Here is a 25,042-nt window from a genome sequence, read left to right as displayed (position 1 = left end):
TTCTCCTATTAACAGCAACGCAAAATCGATTGAAATGATGAAAAATAAGAAGAAAAATAAGATATAGGTTTATGACACTTGATAAAGAATTGATGGAAATGCTGATATCCCATTAGACTGAAAATCGGTCCTGGTACATCCGTGGCGACATAAATCTGTCACGTTTAGTCGAGGGTATATCTGCGCAGCATCTGTATACGCAAACGTGAGTGCGTCGTTGCGGACAGGCTGCCAAGTTTGGTGGCGGTTAAATGAGCGCAATTTCGCGTAATGCAGAGAGAGAGAGAGAGAGAGGGGAGAAGAGAAAGAGGCAAGCGAGGTATGGCCTTGTCATTAGCGTCAATCCGCGCTTTCGTGCTGTCCGAGCTATATTCTCGCACCTTTCGCCGGTACGGTTGTAAATGAAAAAAAAAACAGAAAGAAAAGAGAGAGATCGAACACGCGGCCGTTGCGCGAACGACGCGAATCGTCCGTACGCGCGATGAATCGCGCGGTCAGCCGCGAAATTTCGTCGGAATTTTGTGTTTCGCGATCCGAAATGTTTCGTCGGCGCCTGAACGCGGTCGTTTCTGCGTCGCGCGAATCACGCGTATAAATATTTATGCACACGCCGAAATGCGCGAGTCACGCGTGTTAAGCGCGCGCGAGCGAGCGAGCGGCGGAGACGCGCAAAGCCCGATTTTTATAGATAGCGGATCCGTATATTTCACAGCTGTCATTGCGTATATTCCACAGCTGGAAAATATGTGGCGCTCGATAATATATTTCGATTATTCTAAAATTATAAACCCGGTAAAAAAAGACGATACATTGACTGTCGATTCGATAAAATAGTCGGTGGAGGTTCACGTGAAAAATTTGATTTTTATAATCCACTAAAGTTTGAGCAGTTATTTATACAAATGTGCGAGAAACTCGATTCTCCGTGAATAAGCGAGGAGTAACGAGTGCTTCAACTTTTTGTATAACAGCGGAATCAGCGTTTAACGAGCGGCTACTTGTGCGCGAGTAACGGTAACGAAAATCGCTCGGGAATTTAAAAGCTAAATGGGGCGAAAGAAGCGCACGTTTTCGTTCGTTGTATGGCTGTATCGTGGATAATGCCCGTTCATCCGTATGCGCTCGCTTGGCTCCATCTAGCTACCACGATCGAGCGACCGAGCATCGCTCGATCCAATCGATCGTGACTCGCATTGAAAGAACGGTTTCCCGTATTCGAGCAATCTGATCGGAATCCCGTCGATCGGGAGAGACGGCAGGTTTTGACCCTCACTGCTGCATTTTGTGCACGCTCGCGGTCTTTATAGTCATAGTTAAATCTTATTGCGAACTGAATAATTTTGATTTTATTATAATGTAATCCGTATAAAGACGTAAAGAATTCATCTTTAGAATTCAAAAAATAAGAAATATTGAAAGAATAAAAAAGCTCTTTTTCTCTCTTTTCTCTTCTCGCTATGAATATTAATCATTATGTAATTAATATGTTACAATGTAACAGTTACATAATGGTAACAATTATATTTTTAATAGATAATCGATATCTACATTAGATTCTGCGCCCTGTGGTATTATTTATGTCAACTACGTACCGCGTATTCTCTTATTTCTAAAAAACTTTTGGTACTTTAGTAATAAATTTATAGATATTTAATTTCTATTGAAGCGCGTATTACTTCCTGGGGAGAAGGTTGGAATTAGAAATCTGGTTACATTTTGTTAACTTCACATATCCAATACTTTTTCTGTTCTATTACTTCTTGAGACGAACTTTTTCCTAAAGATTCCACGTAAAATGCTTTATCGGTATTAGCGATTGAAAGCCGCGAGAGTAATTCGAGGAAAGATATTTCCGCTATTGGAAAACTCGATTGGCTTTCATAAACTGCTGATGCGAGAACCGGCCTTCGTCGGAAACGCGCTTGCAGAATTGGCTCTGCGGCGAGGATTGGCCGCGAATATTGTTGCCTGTGGTTACAATCTCCGAGCGATCGACACCGTTGTATTCTCGCGTCGGTTGGCTTCGATCCCCGAGATAAATTTAAGCGATTGTAATACGCGCCTTTGCGAAGCGAATCGTTTCACGCGCGCAGCGTTCCCAAGATACGATCGCATTCGCCAAATTTATCTCGCGGAGAAAGACACCAAGTTGTCATGCTGGAAAGAATTTGGAAAATCCGAGTGTTGTACCTTTTTTGACTGAACTCTAAACAGATCAACCATGATATATCAACGATTCAACCGCGTCAAATAAAATCCTGCAAGATACATTTACATGACGCGCAGTAATTGATTATCGGGAGGTATTTTCTTCACAAAGAACGTTTCACAAATTCGAGATCACGGAATCGGATCATTCCTTTGGAACGAGGTGCTAAAATTGAATTTCAAGTGCAACGTCATACAGTCCAGCCTCGGGGTCCTGCAATTGTACCGGTTATTTAACGGTCGAGAGCGCCGCACTTATACATCTTAACGCACGCGCGTTCGTTCCCACGGTTAACGACAGTCACTGGTCAAGCACATATTTTAGAACGCTCGTAAGATGCTCGAACAGCTGCTGTCAAACGAGAACGGGACGACTTGGCACGGCCGCCGGTTTGCAGAGACATGTGCTTGAAAACAAAATCTTCCGCGCGTGAACGTGCGCTGTCGGGAGTCTAGTTGTATATTCAGTGGCGTATAATGACGGTGACATAAATTGGAAAATATGTGTTACGACGTTCTCGATCAACGTTAACATTTCGCGCCGCGGAAATGATGTAATGTGCGCCCAACTGAATGAAGATATACCGGGTGTGTGGTCAGATGTACGAATCTCGTTAAAGTATTGTACTCGCGGAATTACGCTCTCGTGTGTTGAGCTGATGCATGTCTCTCAGGAAAATTTTATATTTATTTATTTATTCAGGATGCTTGAATACTGTTAAAGTTTTAATACATATGTATATGCTTTGTTATACAACTATGAATATACCGCGGATAGTAATGTTTTCAGTACAATCAACCTAGCCCGTTTCTATTTAAAGCTTGTGAAACGTGAAATTAAAACTAAAAAAAAACTTGGGAGGTATAATTAAATGGAAGAAAACGAATAATTAAAACTAATAGTTTCGCAATGCATTGTAGGAAAATAATCACACATTACATAAGTATATGTGCGTGCCGCAACAATGTCGCTCTCGAGTCGAGTCCACTCGCGTGGTTTTTATTATGCAGCGAGCAATTCCGCAAACTTTAGAGTTGCAACTAAATTAAAAGTCAAATGAGTACTATTACATTATTTCATCTAATTATATGTATTACATATACATATTATACGTCGTAGGGGAATCACGGTTTACGTAAGCGTGCGTCTCGGAATAATAACCACTTGACTACGTCAGGTCAGCTTGTTTTTCGTCCGTGGAATATAATAATCATATATAAAAACTCTTAACAGCTGCAGTAGAGTTACACAAATAAGAAATGTGATCATTTTGCTGCACCGTGAAGGACTGATGTGTGTTACGTAAATAAAGGAGCGATTCTTCAGCTGCAGACCCGTTTGGCTTCGGGTTGCAACAACACATTTAGGCAAAAAGTTTAGGCATCATCGTTAAATCATGGGGGTCAGAAAACGCTGTTACGCGCCGCAGAAGGATGATCGCGCGTTACGTAAGCCGTCGTCGAGTCGTTTTTCGTCGAGGGATACAATGGTCCATTCAGCGAACTTGGAGTCCGCGGTCGAGTCGAGTCGAGAGTCGCGGAGAAATCAAATAATGTCATTATGCGCACCGCAGTGGAAAAATGTTCACGCGCGTTATGCAAGCGCGCGTGCAACCGCTCGGAACGCGTTGAAAACGCGTAAGCGATTTCCAATAATATTTTCACTTCAGCCGTGACGCGTATTGGCAGCGGACGCGTTTGGCCTCGCATCAGATTTCTGTCGCCACTCCGATGCAATCGGATCTGCACCGATACTCTTGCGTTGTTAACATATTGCACCGAGAGAGAAAGAGAGAGAAAGAAAAAGACAGTAGGATATCCATTTAACATTGCAATGCTCAGTTATGCTTTTGCGTTAATCCGTGTCACAAGGAACGTAATTAATTGCGCTATACAAGTTTGATACAATGAAATCACGTATAATTTATTTATGTAACAGTTTAAATTGAATAAAATGAATCTTACAATTAGAACAGTTAAGCTCACATCAATTTTGTTAAACTTTTATTAAACTTATATGAACACATCAAACTTGCATTAAATAAACATTTACATTAATTTGAAAGCTAATCGAGTTATTTAATATTATAGATTATATCGCAGAGTTTTCAATTATATTGTTTATATTACGCGGAAATTAAAACGGAGAATCTATTATATTTGCATTATAGGATCCCATTTTATACGCGAGATATATATCTCGATTATTTCACGCAATTTTCAAGTTAAGCTCAATTTTCTCGCGCTTTTCCCGAGAAAGTTTTAGCTAGCTCCTGTCAAGTGGTAATCTCTGATGTAGCACTTGGCACGAGCCAATCCACTATCGCGGTATCAGACTAGTCGACTGACCCACCGTTCGAAGCAAAGCTTGTTCGCGCTCGTCCCACGAGTCGAGAGGGAAACGAGTTTACCTGCTTATAGTGCCCACCGAAGTAGGTAATGACTACCTTCCCGGAAGGATGATGTCTTTTGTTCTTTTCCATTTCTTTATCCCGTCTTTATTCACCACTTCTTTCCTCTTTAAATTGCGAGCACTTTTCCGAGTTATGCAGTTTTCGACGATTAAGAGATACGCTCGAGTAATCGGACGGACGGATAATATTTCTGTCATGGTGCTGACACACCAGATTTAGTGGAGACATGTTTCAGCGAATAGTTATTTTTCGCCCACAGGGAAATGTACTGTGTTAAATAAATTTTATTCCGAACATATAAATTTCTGTGACATCTGTCTCGAAAGAATGCTAAAATTTCAAATCTATTTTATTCCTACTTTGTTGCATCCGATCATATCGCTCTATGTTTTGTTTATGCATTGGAAGATAAAAATATAAAACGCTTCTCCGCTGTCATCCGCGTTCAGCTATAAAATACCTCGATTCTACTAAAATCGAGATAAAATTCGAAAGTGATAAAGTTTCAACTGTTTTTATTTAACTTGCTCGTATCATTAATGTCGCATTTGGTGGGATACTAAACCACGAAGCTAAACATGCAATGTACACCTAGCTGAGCGATTTTCTGCGCCTTGCAATTGACCGGTAACGGCGGCGACTAATCACCTAGTTTCGCCTCGCCCTGTGGTGCCTTCGCGGTGACACCGTATAACTATGAACGAGCTGATGAAAACTTTTAACGACCTCGTACGCGGCTATTCGCCAATAAGCGTGGCGTGAAGACCGGCACAGGATACACTCCACCGGTACCAGCAAGCTGCTTTAAAGCTGCGCCGGGGTTACACAGGATTAGCAAGGATTATCCGCGCGTTGCCGGGCAACCTATCTCTCTTTCCTTCTCACCCCTATCTCCTTCGTTTTTTCCGCAAGGCGGCGCAGCACCCGAGTTCGTGCTCTCGAGCGGCGAGTGCCTAAGGAGAAGGTACACGCGTTATAGAATGGAAGGAGTGAATGAGCGGATGCTGTGCGCATTGTGACAGAGCCGCGAATACGGAGCCGGCTAATCTGTTTGTTCGGCGAACTACTTTCTGGCTCCGGGCGGGCCTTTCATCTCGTCTCTCGCAATGAGCTCCTCCACGGCTCGCGCTCTCTCGAGGACCCCTAATGAGTTTGCGATCGAAGTTCTTCGAGTGCTCCGGGAATTCGCTCTCTTTCTCTCTTAGCCTCTTGGCTCGGCTATTCCGCGTCGCGCCGATGAAAAACCCTTTACCCCCTCGGTACCGTTGTCAGGAGGTGCGATTCCGATTCCCGGCGAATTCTTTCGTGAGAAAATATCGCGTTCCGCGCACGTCGCTCGTCCACTTCGCCTGCACGCGATCGGCAAAGCTGCCGACGAGCGAGGTCTCTGTGGCTTTTCTGTTCGGCAAACAAAAGGACGCTTGTCGTCCAAAGTGACGATCGTAAATTCATCGAAGTTTGTTTGACTGGTCGCGTTGATCTGAACGATGTGCGGAGCGATAGTTCTACATGAAGAATCAACCTTTGATGTTTGCGACACGAGTGAAATGCGAGATTCGAAACGGTTCCTGAAAGGTATCGCCATTCAGATTTGACCATGATATCGTTTCTTTCATTCATAAATTCTGTGACCCGTTTAATATTATATTATATATTTATTAAACGGGAAAAACCCTCTAGTATACAGTAGATTACAAGAGAAAATGAAAAAAAAGACGAAGGTGAAGAGTACATAGAATCCAACGGACACGTGATACAACGAAGACGAAAAAACATGATGTTTGATTGCGGTACAAATCAATGGGCAGTGACATTCCATTAATTAGTAAATTCACTGCAAGGATAGTCCAGTATATTCAGTCCCACAATAGTGGTCAATACAAAAAATACAACCATTGTTATCACCCACCTTGAATCTTAATACGGGGAAAAGCAGCTCTAATCGCATTAGGAGAAGCATAAAAAAAGTCAATATATGGGGAAAATGTATTCGCGATAATATCGAGTTTTCCTTTATGGAAATATTACTCTGTTCCACAAGTTTCTCGTTTTCGATCTCGAGCGTCTCGAAGATCAGTTTTCGGGGTAGAAGTCCGGGTGAAACGTACTCGCTGCTATTCAAAATGTATCTTATTAGCGTATCTAAATTACACGAAAGGGATTCAGCGCTACCCGGATAATTCGTCGGGATGACGATCGTCCATGAACGTTATGAATGCCTCACAGACAGCAAATTGGAAGCTGACCGCGCAAAGTAACATGCGGCGTTCGAGCCGAGGCACACGCTGTGCGCCGCGAGAGCGCGCGGAAAAGCGGCTTTGCAGTTGTGCGGCCGCAGTCACGACCACATTAACGTATGGTTGATGTGCGTATGTGTGTGTGCATGTGCGACGTGTGTACTTCGCGAAGTTGCGAGGGCGAAATTGCGGTGCATCGAGCGAGAAAGCGACGATTCCGCGTCAGCGGTTGTAACGCGCCGCCCGCCCGCACGTCGTTCCTTGTTTCGGAGTGCTTTCATGAAAGCACGAAAGCTCCGACCGGTGGTTTATGCATCGGTGTCGCGTCTATTGCGTCCCCGTGTGGCCGCGGTAAAGGCGAAAAATGGAGAGGAAAGAGGAAAATTGAAGCCGCTGGTGCATAAGGCGTCGCGTTTTTCTCCCTCTTTCCTCCCTCGCTCCATCGCGATGAAATCTTTGACAATCCTCGAGGATTCTCGAGATCGTCCCGAAGGACGCGCGGCATTTTCCTGCACATTCCGTCAGTCATAAAGGAGACATTCTGTTATATAATTCATGTGTTATAATTTCGCATGGACTTTCCAGTAGCGACGTTTCATGTCAGCAACACTCGGCGGTGTTTTAACTGTCAGCCATGACGGAGAATGATAAACGTAAATCGATGCAATTTCTCGGTAGAGTCGTTGCGTAGTTAATCGAAATCTGCGTGGCATTCAAAGTGTTAAAATTGCCGGCTTTCTCAGCCTTGAATAACTGCGCGCGGGAGAGAGAAAGAGAAAGACGCGGCGCAAGCCGGTTTCGAGGATTAGCTTGCAATTTCCACGAAGTTGTCATTAACTCGTTACGAAGCCGTGCTACGTGTTGACAGTTATGTTCCGACAGAAATATCCATATGCCAATGGAGCGGTGTGCGACGGGCTCGTTAATACGCCGCATATGGTTTGTCACGCGGAAAAGCGTTTAGCGTGAGCTCCTGCAGCTCTTGCGTTCGGATCTTTCCTGTCTGGCTAAATAGCTCGAATTTATACGAGGTACACGCATAAATAAACCCCGGAAATTCCGCGCGAATGGATACTAATCGCACGCGTAAAAAGTACCTTCTGTCGTTTCCGGCCTCTCGCCGGAAAGAAATGCAATTTATTCATGTGGTCGTTTTTTTTTCCTCCGTTGATTCATCATACAGACATAGAACAGCGACTTTTAAGTGCCTGTTTTTTGCCTTGCAAATACACGGAACCGATCGTCTTACGAAACACCGCGATGTGTTTCCACGAGAAAAAACAAATTGTAACGAGCTTTAATTGCCTCGCGGCTCTTCTACGGTCGTAAATCCAGTTCTGTGTAAGCTCGCGTCAGCGAGCGTTTACAGTCGCCGCGAACAACAGCCGTGCCACGGGAAAAATAAAATAAAACGAAAAAGCAGACGAAAATAAGAGACGAGCAATGGCGGTGAATACATCTCGCCGTTACGGCTCGGAAGCAACTGCGAGCGACGTGGAAATAGCGAGCCTCGGAGTCATAATAAAGGAGATTGTGCACGCATATAAGTAGCAGCCACAGAGTTAAGTATCATTCACACAGAATTCACAGAGGAATCTTCGTTATCTTCTGATTTTGTGGAATATTACGGATACGGATCATAGAAGCACGGAAAATTGGAAAAATTTTCCTAACGTGCTTTATCCACTGTGACAACTTTGCATTTGATTACCAGAAAATTTTTATTGCTTTCTACTTGATTTAAAAATAATGATTTTGATAATGACGTTTTTACATTAAATGCACTTGGGCTTTGTGCGGTACGTTTATAATTCAGTTGGTTGATTCTCTCGTACTGTGTAATAATTCGAAAGAGGGGAAACGTGTGCACTCAGCCATGTGTGAATGATACCTCAACGGCCAAGTACAGTGTTCTAGCGATGGCGACGAAGACAACGTCGCTCCTGGAGACGGTGGAATGGTCGCAACAATCGCGCGGCGCACTCGTCTAGAAAGGAAACAGGCTTTCGCCATTCCGCTTTCCATGATCGTTCAATTATTCAAGCGCTGCCCCTCCGCCGCTGCGCGCTCACCAGTCACGGCGGACAAGTGTAATGGAATATTAACACGGCGTAATTAGAATTCAATTCGACGTTGCTTGGTGCAATCCGGATTTATGCGTCCTGGACTCCGAGAGCATAGAATGTACCGTACGCGGAGAACCAGTATTACCTGCCATTACTCGGCAGCATCATTAATCATCCACGAGGCTTAATCTGTAAAATTAATTCTGGGACCACATCACGCAACACGAAAGATAAAAAAGGAGGAAAAAAGAGAAAAGTTAAAATCGGTCGTTTAGAAAATTAACAAGCTACCCATTTGTGAACTTCTCGCGACGACATTTATAGAAGAGCCGAATGATTTAACTCGTCGACCGATTCTTGACACGGATACCTCGTTATTTTATCTGCTCTATCTTGTGTAAGAAATTAGTTAAAGCGAATATTGAGTTTCTAAATCTGGCGTTATCAGATTTGACGGACAAGTTTCATAAATCGTGTTTGAAAAAAGATGCATGTATCATGGCTATGAATTTAATATTAACGATTCCTTTTAGTCGACTGATATCAATTTCTGCTTTTCTTCGTAGTCATGTTTAGCGTAAAATTTCTTGTTTAAATCGGTCGGTTTCGGATCGTTTTGCTTGCTACTGTCATCGAGGCACGTCTCGCCAGACATTCGTGCTAGAGACAAAATACTTCTGCGCGTGCGTGTGCGGGTATTTTAATAAGGGGTATTAACGATAAATTTAACACAAAACGTAGTTAAGATCTTAATCTTCAGCTCGTTTAAGTAAACTCATTACGCGGTCCCTACTTCGGAGGAAGTAAGCAGCATCGTTAGCATAAGCGATGACCCCTTCTCTATGCTGGGCTGCCGAGTTACGTGTTAATAAGAAACTCGCTCTGCGCAAAACAAAGGGAATAAACTAGTTATGCGACGAAGAGAACCCACCTTTGTTTCCTTATTAATGCGTCCGCCGACGCGTTTGATTAATTCTCCGGATTAACGTAATTAATGTCCCTTTAAAACTCCGGCGACGCGCGAAACGGCGCTTCGCTGCTGAAAAATTGAATGCAAATGGAACCGCATTCGAATGAGTTTGCTTGATGAACTTGATAATGAGCTCACTGAACAGGCTCTGCTACTGATTTAAATATTAATTAAGATCTCTCCTGATGAGTCTACGTAATTATACAAAGTAACAGATAAGCTTGGGGCTTTCTTTTTTTTTACATTGCGCAGTGATCTTTAGATAAGGAATTTATACGCAGAGTTTTTCGTATGCTTAATCAGCGTTATATAATACATTAAGACGTTACGTTTCAAGTAAAATTGGTGCCAAGTAAAGTGAGTGCCAAGGTATCCTCATAAAATCGAATTGACACGTTACTCGTTTAACAACATTATTTCTTAAGTGTATGTCATTATTTGCTGTATCAAACTAATTTTACTGCCCAATCTTTTTATGAAAGGAACGTATTCGTTTCAATATATCCTTCCAATTAATTCCTTGCTCTTCAGAAGAATAAGGTGTTCGAAAACATCCCCTTGCGTGGGATCATCAGACGGCGTCTGATTCCATTTCGCGGTTGCGATTTCGTCCACCCTGCGTAATCCGTCTTACGAGGCATTCGTGGGTTAACTGGACTCCGTTAACAAGGCAAATTCTCTACCGATCGCCCTTTCGGCGGTGGACTTCATTGACGTCATTACGATCGAGGTTCGCCAGAATGCTGCGCCCACAGCACAGGAATAGTTTGGGCTTACCAATTGTTCTCCCAGGAATGCCGTCAATCTCCATTCGTGGAATTGTTACTAGAGCGGCGGGGGCGAAGGGAGCATCGCGCGATACTCGCGGCACTCTCGCCTTAACGACTCGTCCTTTATGCCATCCGGTATAAATGACACCGGATATTATTTTCGTCGCGAAACTCCCCGAAGTCGTGCGATTAATCTTGTAACTTAATGCAGGGGGACGCGCAGTGTAACTTAAGGCGGGCGGGCGAGTTCCCGGGCTGCCGCCGTGCGATTTGGCGACTTCCGCTTCTCCTCGATTAACCCTCGGATATACGTCACCTCCTTTTCGCGCCGTTACGCCAGTGGGGTCAATTTAAAAGTGTAAAATGTGTTCTTGTAAGCTACGCCCGACGAAGCTAGTATTAACGAAGTGATCGTTAAGCCTGTCACGCGACATTCGATCTTTAGCTTAGCGAATTATAAATTTTATACATGATATGATTTAAAATGATAATTGGGAATAAGGTAATTTAAAAATTTAAAATTTAAATTCAAAAATTATCGAGCATAATTATGAAAAAGAAACCACTAACAACTGGTTTTTCCTTTCTATTTATTAAAATTAATTTCTTTTTTTCTGCTTCAAGTTTTACATTAGTTAAAATACTGTAAGCTTGCTATAAAATATTTTATATTTGATGATTCACAGTGACGGAATTCAGAAGGGAATTTTTGAAGTTTATCCCAAAGGCAATCGATCGCACGGAATTAATTTGTACATCGCAGCGTTGCTTTCACGAAAGTATGACAAGTCATTCTTAGTGATTTATGTTAATACCATTTTTCACTTGAAGAAACCGCTGCGCTCGATCATTTATCTTCTGCCGCAGATGATCTATGCTGTTTAATCATCTTTTTTTTCTGTACGCACGATTGGATACGAATTGATATCGTGGCTTGACGGGTTGAATTGTTTATATCTCCATAAAATTTTTATCAGACGTGAATCATTTTTATCCCGGATTATTTCCGTTGTATAATATTTTGTTATCCGTTATCCTTTTTTTTATTTCCTCGCGTCGATCGACCACAGTGCAATCGCATGTACTCGTAGAGGACTCGATTTCAGAGAACATGGAATAAATTCTACTATACCACTATTGGGATATCCATTTATAGATATACTTTTTCTCTCTTCTCGTCTGGATCTCCTCGTTTCTCATGCCGGTTGTTACGCGGGACGATTGGACCGTGGCCAAAATGCCGCCGGTAAAATTAATCGTTCCCTGACACAAATTCCTCTCTAAGTGGGAATACCAATTTGTAGGTGCGAAACAGAGAGAGGGAGAGAAAGAGAGGAAGAGAATGAGCCCTCCGGGGTCGGGACGAGAAGGTTACGCTGGGGTGAAAGCCGGAAGGCGGTGAGGAGGAGGCGAGCAGGTCGAGCGATCTCTAAACATGTCGTTATATCGAAGCTAACAACCCGGTTTAACGCCGACTCTCGTTCTTGGGTTCTCCCAAGAGAATGCCAGCAAACGACGTGCGCGCGAGTGCGCGCGTCCACTGGTTTATTGGCCGTCGGCCAAATGCCCCCGAAGACTTATCCCCTATCGAGCATTGTTTATGAAAGCAGTGCGACTACAAAGCGGCCCGCGTAATCTTTCGCATGCGGTGGCAGCGCTGCCAAATTAACGATGTGAGATTAATTGGTGTCGTCGGACTCCTCAACGCGCGTTCTCCAATCGCGACACACAGTCTCTCGAAGTTCTCTGGACGCCTTGGCGCCCTAAGACAGCACGCTTGAGACTACTTTACGAGGTATGACGAGAATTACGAAAGCGAAGAGACGGAACTGGGATCTCGTTCGCGATCTCAGTTATGCGACCGATCGTCGCATATTCTTTGTACCGTAAGATGGGATATTACCCATAGATATTATGGTGAAGTAATACAGCGGTTCTGTTCCGTCATTTCTGAAACAATAACCGTGTCACTGGAATGCGTCTCTAATAGCGACACGCGGCGTATTTATATCAAGCTAAGAATGTGCCGACAGGCACATCTCGGCGTTGTTTTACAGAGAAAACGGAACGCTCGTGCTTATCTCGCAGTGGTGATATTCCATCTCGTGGCATTTGCTGCAGCATTTTGCTGTAATCATTCTAAAATTGTTTATGAAATTTAAATAGAAATAAAGGTTTACGACTTTAGTAATAGATGCTTTCTCCTTGTGTTGAAATAACATTCTAATAAGCGCATAAGTATTATGTGATAAGATAAAATAAATTATATCAGTTGATACATAAAATACATGAAATACATGAAATTTAAATAGAAATAAAGGTTTACGACTTTATTAATAGATACTTTCTCCTTGTGTTGAAATAACATTCTAATAAGCGCATAAGTATTATGTGATAAGATAAAATAAATTATACCAGTTGATACATGAAATCGTATATTTCGTGATAGAATTACACGTGGCGAATAATATACCGGACATTCGACGAGATAATCCCAGGCTGATCTGTTGAACGATTTAAACAGCTGTCGCATTTTACGGTGACCAGAATCATTTATGTTGCAGATCGGAAGCGCATCGATCAGTCGAGGCACGGTTCTATCGGGATATCGAAGAGAACCGCATGCTGTAGACTGACGTCGATCAGGAGGATCGCTTCGGAGGACATGGATTAACTCGCGACACGCGGGAGTCAGAAGAAGAGGAGCTTCACCGGAGACGTCGCTTCGCTACCATCCTCGGATCTCAGGAATCCCGAGAGCGCGGATGGTCGCCGAGATTCCCGACGACGTTGGAAGTAATCACAGAGTGGTGTCGGGTAGTGTGTTCGTGATTGCGACAGCGAAAGGGGGGCAAGAGCAGTGGCTGTGATTGTGGTGTCGTGTCGTCGAGATCAGTGTGTTGTCGGTGAAGAGTGGTGAGAAGGGTATTATCGGATCGGTTGCTCGGATTGCGAGTCGGCAGCAAGCTACGAGAATTAACGACAGGCGAGCGAGCGAGCAAGCGGGCGCGAGAGAGTGGTGAAGTGGAAATCGAGGTTGATCGTGAACGCGGTGAAGAGGAGGCCAGGGTGTTACGCGATAACGGTGACGCGAGGAACGTGGCAAGGAGCGGGAGGAAAAAGGGATACACGTGGGATATATATCACGAATTACGTCGAGGCGAGAGTAGCCCGCGAGAGAGTGAGTGATGTGTTCGATGGACGAGGCGCGTCTCGCGGGCGGTGGTCGGGGTAATGATAACGCGTGTGATCGCGCGCGCTGCCACTGTTACTTGGGATCCAAAGTGAGAAAAGGCGGGCAGTCGGTGACCAGGCTGGCGGGCGCCGGGGATACGTTTCCAAGGGCATGGCGACCACGCCACTAGGCGGTCGCCTCCCTAACGTAAACCGTAAAGGACCATCTCCGTACATCGGTGGTGGTGGTGCTAGTAGTAGTAGTAGTAGTAGTGGTAGTAATAGCAGCAGCAGCGGTAGCGCCAACAACGGCAACGCCAATAGTAACGGTAACAGCGGCAGCAACAACGGTTTAGGCAGCAGCAACACCGCTGGCGGTCAGTCGAGGAGGCAGGAGAGAGCGTTGATCGGCAGGGAGCACCGCGATCATCGACACCATCATCACCATCATCACCATCATCACCACCATCATCATCATCAGGGTCGGGACAAGTCATCGTCGTCGTCGTCGTCGTCGTCGTCGTCGTCGTCATCGTCATCGGGCCAGCAGCGTGAACCTAATAAAGCAAGCACAGTGGCTGCTAACGCCGGTGAGCTGGATTCGGCCGCAACGAATGCGACCAATAACTTCGAGTACGACGACAACGAATGGGATATCGGCATAGGTGATCTGATAATCGACCTTGATGCGGACATTGAGAAGACGAGGGACGAGAAATTGAGCTCGGGGACAGGCATGGCTTCTACGCCTGCCTCGGCAGCATCGGCACCGAATAACGCGAATCATCATCAGTTACAAAACTCATCGAGCGGCCTCAACTCCACCAACTCCTCGTCCTCATCCGTCCCGTCAGCTGGTACGAACGCCGGCAGTCAATCGTCGTCATCCACATCGTCGTCGTTGTCGTCGTCCTCATCGTCATCATCGTCGTCTTCGTCGTCATCGTCCGGTTGTGGCGTTAACTCTTCGTCGACGCGCTCCAACAGCCCCGGAAGCGGCAATAGCAGCGCGAACGGTGCTGGTAGCGCGAACGGCGCCAGCAACGCGAACGGCACCGCAAACGTAGTCACCGGTCCCGGTAACAAGCAAGCGTCGAGCGTGAACGTGAGCGGCGTCAACGCCGTGCACGGTAACGCCGGTAATCCCGGCAAGATGGCCGTTGAGCACTCGGTCACCGCCGATAAGGGCCTCAAGATGAAGATCAAGCGTACGAAGCCTGGCACCAAAACGAGTGAGGCCAAACACGAGATCGTCAAGTCGAATGAGATCAACGGCACCGCCTCTCAGGACTCGAACAACGGTAGTGCCGCGTCCGCGACGTCGTCATCGTCTGCGACCGGCTCGGGCTCCGCGTCCGCTCAGGTCTCACAGAACTCACAGAACTCGGAATGCGGCGCGGCCGGCGGTCAGTCGTCCTCGTCGAACAAATCGAAGCCGAGTCACTCGCCGGCATCGGCCGGCGGTACCGGCGCCGCGCCTTCGTCTAATGCGGGCTCGAAGCGTGGCTCGAGCGGTCATCGGCGCGATAAAGCGCGTGACAAGCACGAGAAGCCCCAGAGCAATCACACCCCCCAACAGACCAAGCCGGAAATGAACGGCACCGCGCGACCCGCGCCACAAGGCCAGAACTCGGCCGGTGGTGCGACACAGTCTCAGGGCCCAACGCCGGCCGCTACGGCGCCGCAGCAGACCCAGGGACCACCGCCCAGTTCGAGGACAGGTTTCTCGGTGTCACAGGGCCCCGGGCCACCCGCGACCAGCGCGGCGGCACCTTGTCCGCCACCTAGTCCGGCAAGTGCCACGCCAACCGGCGCAGCGGCTAAGCCGGAGCAGACCAAAATCGCCGCGGTACCGGGCCCACCCTTGACGACTCCCGCCGAGGAGGCCATGGACACGGCCGCCAGTCCTCCGCCCGCGAAAAAGATGAAGACGGAACCAAAGGTAAGTCCCTCTCGAAAATTTTCGTGTCTTGAGCGGTTTTCCTTGAGACGTTCGAGATAGTCGTATAGATATGAAATACACTAACCGGGAATGATAAAGAGGGAGAGCCCCTTCCCCTCTAGTCGGAGGCGTTCTGACCGGATGCGTAATGTTGGCTTCCGGCAGCTCGTTAGTCGCCACGAGCTCGAGCGCGTTCCCTCCTCCGATCGGTATCTTTACCTTGTTGCCGACGACGCGTGACGTTCGTATGTGCAACCAACTCTGCTCGCATCACGGTGAATTGAGAGTCGGCATGGAACCAATTACATAAGTCCATATGCATAGATCACGAGCGGATCACGGCTAAACGATACTCGCGCAATACGTGCGCGTGCACGTGTCAATGCTGCGTTGCACTTTTCATTGCGTGCAACGTGCGCAAAATTTTTGCTTCCATTTAATGGGAATTCTAGAAGCGCGTTAAAGAAAAATAGATGATCGAGTAATTTCATCAATTTGAATACAAAAGTTGATCGGCGCACAGAATGTTTAAAAACATGAATAACAAAATCTTTTCTGCAGTTTCTTCAACTTTCCGAAAGTTGAACGATTCTTAAACAGGAAAGACCACTTCCACTTTTTACTGGCACAGAAATATCCTGAATTGAAATTTAGTGGATTTCAAGTGTTGATTAAGAAAGTTCTTTCCAATTTTGTCCATACGGAAATTAAAGCAGCGGCGAATGAAAAGATCGCGAAGGCGCGATGAAATTTTTGTCTTCCCGTTTCAGTGAACTTTGAAGAATCGATATCATCTCGACATGTTTTACGTATTTACTTCCCGTCGGTTCTACGTCGAGGGAGACTATCGCCGCGACACTTGAATAAATAAACCCGCTTCTCGTACGCGGCGGGTGCGTTTATTGTAATATACGAGCTTTGCTCTCTGTCGGGGGATCGTCGCAACTCGCGCGCGTGCATATGTATATCTGATCCGAAAATAAACGCGAAGCGAAAAATATCGCTTGGAGGATACGGCGGAGCGTCATAATAAATCTCGTCGCGCTCGCACACTCCGGGACGTTCCCTCGATCCGCAGCCATCAAAAGTTGTGCATTATTTCCCCTCGAAGAGATCTACAACGTTATCGCATTTTACGGTTGATCGGAGGAGCGGTGGACGAACGGGGTGGGTCTTCTTGTTACGCGAGCACGACGACGATTTTTCCCATCATACTGGACCTTGCCTAACTCGAGCGCGCTTTCCCTCGTTGTACCCGCGCTTATTTTTATCCGCAATCTGTTGGAATATTAAGCACGATCTTAGCGTTCCATAATTCCCGATCAATTTCCGAAGTTTAATTGCCCAGCCGTCAACTGAGGTTTTAAATCCACGTTTCCAAGTTCGAATATCGTGGGTGAAATAACGTCGTTGGGATTGACACCGCGTGTCACGGGACACCATGTATACGCGTGCGAGTCATGAAATCCGTACTTTTTCCAGCGTGCCACGGTGTCTCTCGCCTTGGCACACATCGGGCCCCGGTCGTTCGTTTTGCCGTTGTCGTTCTCGTAGTCGTCGTCGTCGTCGTCACGCTCGTACGTGTTCGTTCGCAGCCTCGTTCCGCGAGCGTGTAACGCCGGACACGTATTCGCGCGTCAATCAACTCGCGTACGTGTCGCGGATGTGCTCGCGGCTTGCCTCCGCTCGGCTCAGCTCGACTTCGCTCTGCAACGAAATTGGGAAAACACGCGCGTATGCACCCGCGGCCGGGAAACCCGACGACACTCGAGCGTACACGGTGCGTTAACTGTTAAACGTTCTGGTTAAAATGTAATGGCGCTTTTCTGCGTACTAAAGAGATTGCGTAATGTTGCGGAAAAAATATTTGTCGCGTCACGACGAAACTGCATGTACTCGTGAATATATCGTAATTACAAAATCTTAAAAGCATAAAAGCGACTAAAGAATTTATTCGTTAGCCGGACTCGAAGAAATCCTGTTATAGTGCATGTGAGATACGTGTTGATTTCTTCGAGCCGCTTTTATGGCCGTTTTATAGTCGTGTTCAATGCTCACTTTATAGTCCACTGAATGCTAATGAGTGGTTTTACTCAAATGTTTTTCTTTGTTGCGTTTACATCAATTTACGCGCGTTGGCTATAACTTCCGACGTGACCGTCGCAAATTTCTAATTGGCAAATGGACTTTACATAAATTGTCATGAATATGAGGTGTTATCGCAATGAAATATACATGATAGTCTGTTGTCCGAGTTCTGTTGAAAGTGTAAAGTTCACCGGAGACGGGAACTGGCACGAAGTGGTATCCGCTCTTTGTGCGACGATTGCAGCGAATATTTTCACTTGGCTTTCCTCTTCGTCATTCACGGTTTTTCATGGCAGCCGCTTTGTCGAAGTCGTTTTAAAAGTACACCGATACCCATAGTCGATTGACTCGCGTCATCTATTATTCGCCGTCCGGCTCGGCGAGTGACATCGATACGAGAGCTTTTTTCTTCATTGTAATAGAGGCGTCATTATTTTTGCATGTAGCATGATTTGCCGCGGTATTATTAATGACGATCACGCAACTGTCGCGGAAAAGGTAATATTTAACAAACATATACACTCATGTGCAAATAAACGACAAATAAAATTCTCTTTGTCTCTCGTGACGTTCGAAGAATAGATTTCATCTATTTTCACAGAAACTTCACAGATATTATTTTAGGTGTAATTTCATAATCGATTCTTAAGTAATCATTCTGCATTATTGAGCATCAATATATCGAATATTTGATTATCAAAGTTCCACGTGTATTTAGCTTCAATTCTTCGTTGAATTAAACATCTCTTTTTCATCCTCAAGCTTCTATTTCTCTCGCATACATTCTTAAGAGACAAATATCTATTAAAAGAGACAAATCGAGATTATATTAGGCGTTGAAGATTATCGAGCTCGTTACACCTCGTTCTCGTTCAATCTCGTGCCGATAGATTTTAATGACCCGGGCGCGCGATTAATCGAGTGACGATGAACAAGCGGATTAACGCGCGGGCAAGGATCCGCTCGACGACGCGCCGTTTGATAAATATTTTTGATCGCGCCCCCGTCGACTCGGAATTGACGCTCATCGATGTCGGGATGGGTGCGGGGGTTGAGCGAGAGCCGAGGGACGTGGCATGGTGGCCCGAGCAAAGTGGCATCGTCGACTCCTCTCTATGCACCGAGGGGAATAATCCGTTATATCCCCAGTATAGAGCAGAGGTTCTCAAACTCGCGGTATCTGAAAGCCAGTCCGCGTATCTAAACTATGCGTGCTCTTTGTGAAATCGACAGCTGAAATTGTTTACCGCAAAGGAGCGTTTAATTAAACCATCTCGTTATTCTCGAAAAAATCAAAAATTGTCAACTGTTCTCCGCGATTAGAAAGAGTTAACGCGTCTGTTGGTAGAGTATTAATTGAGTGATTATTAATCGAAACTTTTAATTGTCGCAAACTTTCGGATCAATCGAATTATCGGTTTTTGCCGGTGCGCGCCCTGTCCTCTTCTCCCTACATTACAAGCATTCAGTTTTGTGGTGTGTTATTCTGCGGGCTCACACATAACTACTTGCACTGATATTGGACAGACACGAGTTTTCCAATTAAATGAAGCTGACTGAGGGATATTAACTTTTCTCTTCTGTCATTTCTCTTTTCTCGTTTTTTCTCTTTTTATTCTCTTTGTACCACATCGTATCAACGTTGTCGCAAGAAGAACTGCGGAATAAACAGATTATGTTCCTCCCCCAGCAACACATTTTTATCCCGAAATTTACTCCGCGATACACACCTATTTCCTGCATGGTGTCACGATGTCTCACCCCACGTTCAACCCTTCCTCCATGTCTCCACACTCACAAGCGTCGCTGCATCGACGTAGGGTGTACAGTGCCATCCGCGCTTTTGCCTTTTCTCCTTTTCCACCGCGAGAGTTTCTCTCCAAATCAACCCTACATTCTTTTTCCCTTTTTCGAGCTTCTCTCTCTCTCTCTGTCGTAGCTTTCGCAGGGTTGGCCCATCAGGTTGATTCGTTGGCGAACGGTCGGGCAAGGTTTCGTCTGTGACGGTCGACGAGCCCCTAGAAGCGCGTTGGCGGAATATATATTGGTGTTGGTGCGTCAGAGCCGACTCTGGATTTTCCGTCGCCACCGGCAAACAAGTCGCGTCCCTTGAGAGTTCTGTTTCTGTTAGCCACAATTTACCAGGCTGGAAAAATGAAGCAAAAACGTTTGTTCTCCAATATTCTTCCTGCATATTCGTTAGAAATGAGCAGAGTGCAACTTTAATCTGCACTCTATTATATTTGATGTTTTCAGTTAAAATTATAAATTTCGGTAAAAATTATTCAATAATGTAATATGAATCTTCAGGATTTTAAGTTGAGAATTCAGGTTTAATTATAAAAATAATGTTGTGCATATGTAATCCATTTATTATTTCTCCTTTTTCTCTTTAGAACAATATGTATTGTAAATTTAGAAAATGTAAAGAACTTACTTTAAATAGAACAAACCTAGAACACGATTCTCTTTACCTGCACGTACATCTTCCGCATGCAAAACGAGATAAACGTATGTTTCCATTTTGCAGGCAAGAGAAAGAAATTAAATGTGTAGAATATTTAACTAAGAACTACAAGTCTTCTCTAAAATTAAAATTTTCTTTAATAATGCTACAAATATTGATTTTGCATCAGTTTAGAAAATAACAAAAAAAGGTACTTATCAAGAAATATTTTCTTGTGAGATTATCATGAATTATTGAAGGAATAAATCTTGTAAGGAAACTTTTCTTTCTTTCTTTCTGTGCAAAAAAGCGAATAATCATATTTTAGGCGAGATATCATTTACCTAATTTTCCACGGATAACAGTTATTTATTTGTTTGTAAAGAATTAATCCGACGTGGAGAACGATTTCGCGTGATTCGCGAAATTAGTGAAATATTGTCTCTTTACAGTAGCTATTTATTTACCCAATAATGTGCGAGTTCAAATCATATTCCACAATTCCTAACCCCGGCCCTGGTCGGTAGCATCGCCACTGCTGGTGGTTCGAGTGAAATTGGGGTGGTCGAGACGGAGAGAGGGAGAAAGAGAGAACGAGAAAGAGACCGAGGGAGGGCTGGTGGCTGCTCCTACAACTGTGTGCCGGTGGGGAAATGTTGCTGGAGCGGCAACGGGGGCGCAAACGGCCGGGGCACGGAGAGAGAGTCAGAGAGGGTTGCGACGATGGGTGGCGGGGGACGGGGGTGAAATCAATACTCTGCGGTCTCCGCCCCCGGGAGTACACGGATGAATACACGGACAAACACGAGCGCCGACGAGGGTAGCTCGTCGGATTTCGCCCGCGGTGGTGCGCTGCTCCGCGCTCCGTTTTCGCCCTTTTCCCTTTTTCCTCGCCCTCCGCGCGCGCGCATCTTTACTCTCCTCCCGCTAGCAATAATCCCCTTTTGCCACCGCATGTCGTCGCTGCTTCCTGGTTGTTATAGTCGACTGTCTTAACGTTGAGGATGTCGACATGCGAGATGCCGGTCGAAAAGTGGGATTGGCAGTTGGCCAATCGTGATCATCGTAGACGTCGTTTGTGGTCGTTCGAGGATAAATAACGGGGATGAATTGCGAAATCGCTCCCTCCGCCGCGCTCTGTCCTCCTTTCCAGTCGCGCAAAAATTATTCTTCAAAAGTGATCCTCTGGCGTGGGTTTTTCCTGTTTTCCGCTTTTGCATGCGCAGCAGCGACAAAAGCGGATAATACAATGCGATGAAATAACAGGATTGTCGAAGAGGGAATACGATTCACAATTGAGTCGGTTTACAATTGAGTTCAAGCTTGAAAAATGTCAATTTCGAATTTTGTACACTTTTTAAATTATCGTTTGTAATGAAAGGTTTCACATGATGATGGACTGTTTCTTTTTCCGAGGCTTTTTTGCCATTGAATATCTCAAACGAATTGCGCAGGATGAAAAACTGATATTTTTAACAATCCGTTTTTACGTTGAATTTCCACCGTGTTGTAGTTCAAATAATGAATTTGCTGACTTTACGATCAAAGCTACCGACACATTTTCATATTTTATTTTAAATGCCACGTCTCTCATAACGTTATCAGTTTTACAGTTTACTCTTCGAAGTTGATTTATTAATTTTTTCTCGTTTATCATTTATCATTCTTCTCTGGATATAATAAGGTAAAATGCTCATTATTTTTGCATCGTAATTTTTGCTCGGTAAACGCGTATGTATTCCCTCAAGAGACTATGCACGCCGTGAGATTCGAGGACCATGAACAGGATTTTAAAACATGCTTCTTCTCATCGCGGCGCACATTATCTCTACTTAGTGGATAATATTCCTTTTTTTAGCGCTGCCACCATCCGCTGCGGAGGTGGTTTTAAAATTTACTTCGCGCACGCCGGAAGGTAAGGCCGACTGACGCCGTTTCAGAATTACGACGCGGGTTGTAAAGCATGGCAGCAAGAGGAAGAAAGAAAGATAGAGAAAAACGCGCTTTCATCCGAACGACGTCCTAAAAAGATCTTTCATAGTTGTGATGCGGCGAGCGCCGTTAGCCCTTTTTCTCGGTCGCTGCTTTCGCCCTTTTCACGCGACGTCGCTCGTGATAACACAAGCGAGAAACTACTGCTCTTTGAATCAGCTTTTTTCTTTTTTTTCTTTTTTTTTGTCAAAGCCATAGTTACACACGCATCAAAATTGTAGGTATTGAATTTGGCGCGCCGCGTTTACTGGCGCACAAAAATAATACGGAGGTAGATAGACATACAATATTTATTTTATTTCACGATATACAGTCACTCGAAAATGCAATAAAATAGATTGAATTATATTTGATTATTAATATCTTTTATTGAACAAATTTAATACTTTTCATGGAACTGCGTTTTCCACTTTTTATTCAGTAATGATTAATGTTTCTTTATTTTGGGAATTGACCATCGTGTCTGTCGTTTTCGACGTACTCATTCGTTATATCATCAAATATTCTCCCTTTTCGTTCTCGGCTCTTAACAAATATTAATTTCAATTTGCTATTATGCAATCGATGCAATCCGCTATTAAACGATGATCAGGGGAATAGTTAAAGACGGGAGTGGTGATAGGAGTCTCGGTATTATTATTCTGCCTCTATCTGCGGCATCGATATATCGATTCTCGATTTTCGATATACGATATACGGTACTCCGTTCGCGATCGGTTTTATGGCTGGTCGACGCGATTTCGCCCTCGTCGCACCGCAAAGCCGCAACTTCCATCAGCCAGCTCGACGATATCAACGGCGGACGCGAGTATTCACGTTCAATATTTCAAATACATCCATCTCGCCTGTAACTGCCATTTTCAGATGAATTTGTCGGCTCCCTTCGGGGAATGGCGGTTTCTCCTTTCGCGATATTTGTAGAATTTCTCAAGAACTGGTGCATTCCTCAGAATAGCGAGACTAGATTTTGCAGAGGGAATTATTGACAAAGGCAGAGGCAGAAATGAGAAATCACAAAGATTGCCTGAGAGGAATGGCATTTACGGTTAATAATCATTTTCCTGCTGGCAGTAACTGATGACATTTCACGGATGACGTGAAAAAGTTTTGATCAAATTTGTGAAATGTAACAGTTAGTGTAAATAATCGGCAGTCTCGTTGTATTTATTAAAGTTTACATATGTTGTTTCGTTATCTTTGAGAGATAAGGGGGATTTCGTTAGCCGGAACATACAGGAAGCACCAAAAGCACCGGGTATATAATTTGTGGAATAAGGCCAGACGTGTTGATAATTGGGACATCCGGTTATTCTTAGCTGCACGCGGGAGGGTAAGCACGCGGAAAAAACGAGCGGTATGACGCGTCGAAAAGTCCCCGGGTGCCACACCCTCGGGGCAAGGCGCTCGCGTATGCACACTCGAGCGCAGTGGCTCGCACACAAATGCTAGAGGGTTGGTTAGGAGAAATGATGGGGCAAAAGGAAGAAGAGATACGAGGGAAAGAGAGAGGCGCAGGGTTTGAGGGTGAAGGAGGAAGAATCGCGAAGTGTTGCTTACACAGCTCAGGGAGGACGGTTTTCAAATACCTATGCATCATGAAATAAGCTTGAAATTCGCAACTGTCTTCATGTGCGTTATATTCAATTTTTAATCATTTTAATATTTAATTTGCATGTGTCACTGTACGCGTCAAGTTAATAAACGCGCTGTAATCTTTGTTCTTTGCAACGCAGTTGGAAAATACACCTTGTATTATTTTTGAATATTTTTTTAAAAAGTCAATATGCAATCATTCTGCATTGATTTTGATTCGTAAAACATGTCATGTTCTAGATGTATCAAATTATTCATTTTCATCGTTCATTTCTCAAATATGATATTCGCACCCTTTTGCGCGACACGTTCTGGGAAGCAGCTGTTTTCCTGATTATCACCGAAAACTCAGTGTTGCAGTTCATCCCCTTTGCTGCTCGTCTAGAAACATACATAGACGACAATCGCGCGTGGAATGAGGGATTGTGCCGTGTTGCTGGTTACGTAAAAAGGGTTGAGAGAGCGTATTGAGAGCGCGAGATTTCGAGAGAATGAAATCCACCGAGAACGACTGCAAACTGAAAGCACTCGCATAGCGGTGTATCAGTGCGTTTTGTCTGTGCGCGTGAACCGAGGGGATGAAGTGAGAGGCCGAAGCACAAGGGACTCGGGGGAAGCGACGAGGAGTTTTCGAGGGTGTCAAGGGTGTCCGCAGGGAAATCGGCGATTCCCTCCGCCTCAAGCTGGAGCTACGAATAATACGCGAATTTTTCGAGGAAGTGGCAGAAGCAGGAGGAGGAGGAGGAGGAGGGTTCATGATGAGCGATCGCGGTAATTAAGCGCCGTTGTAATTAAAACGCCACTTGCTTTCCGCCCCGTTCTTTTTTCGTCGTCTCTCATTCTCTGGCAGCTATGTCCCTTTTTCTGAGCTTTTCATTGTGATCGGAGACGAGTCCGTGGGGACAGGGGAGTTTTGTTGATCATACGTTCGATGGTAATTGAATGTGTAATTAACACTCGTATTACACAATAACTGCTGGTAATGTATCGTGTAATAGACAAAACATCATTTTACACTTAAAAGCAAAGCACTCTCATAAAACAGTTTTATATAAAAGATTATTTGTATATGTTTTTCACGCAATCGTATTATTTCCATCAAAAATACTTTCCAAATCAAATTTCGCATTTTCTTTAACTCT

The 25,042-nt window shown here is 44.8% G+C and overlaps 1 protein-coding gene across 6 annotated transcripts in view; it reads left to right on the top strand.

The window, feature by feature from the left end:
* The window catches only part of LOC105275886 (zinc finger protein 608), a 150,484-nt gene that overhangs the window by 71,604 nt on the left and 53,838 nt on the right, over positions 1 to 25,042 (top strand). For all 6 annotated transcript variants that reach the window (XM_020030513.2, XM_020030509.2, XM_026973904.1 and 3 more), the window contains one exon: positions 13,230 to 15,781. In XM_020030513.2, the coding sequence (XP_019886072.2) occupies positions 14,012 to 15,781 (1,770 nt within the window). In that variant the 5' untranslated portion in view covers positions 13,230 to 14,011. The remainder of the gene's footprint in view (positions 1 to 13,229; positions 15,782 to 25,042) is intronic.

This window comes from Ooceraea biroi, chromosome 11 (assembly GCF_003672135.1).
Source record: "Ooceraea biroi isolate clonal line C1 chromosome 11, Obir_v5.4, whole genome shotgun sequence".
NCBI lineage: Eukaryota > Metazoa > Arthropoda > Insecta > Hymenoptera > Formicidae > Ooceraea > Ooceraea biroi.
This window is presented reverse-complemented; position numbering and strand designations above follow the sequence as displayed.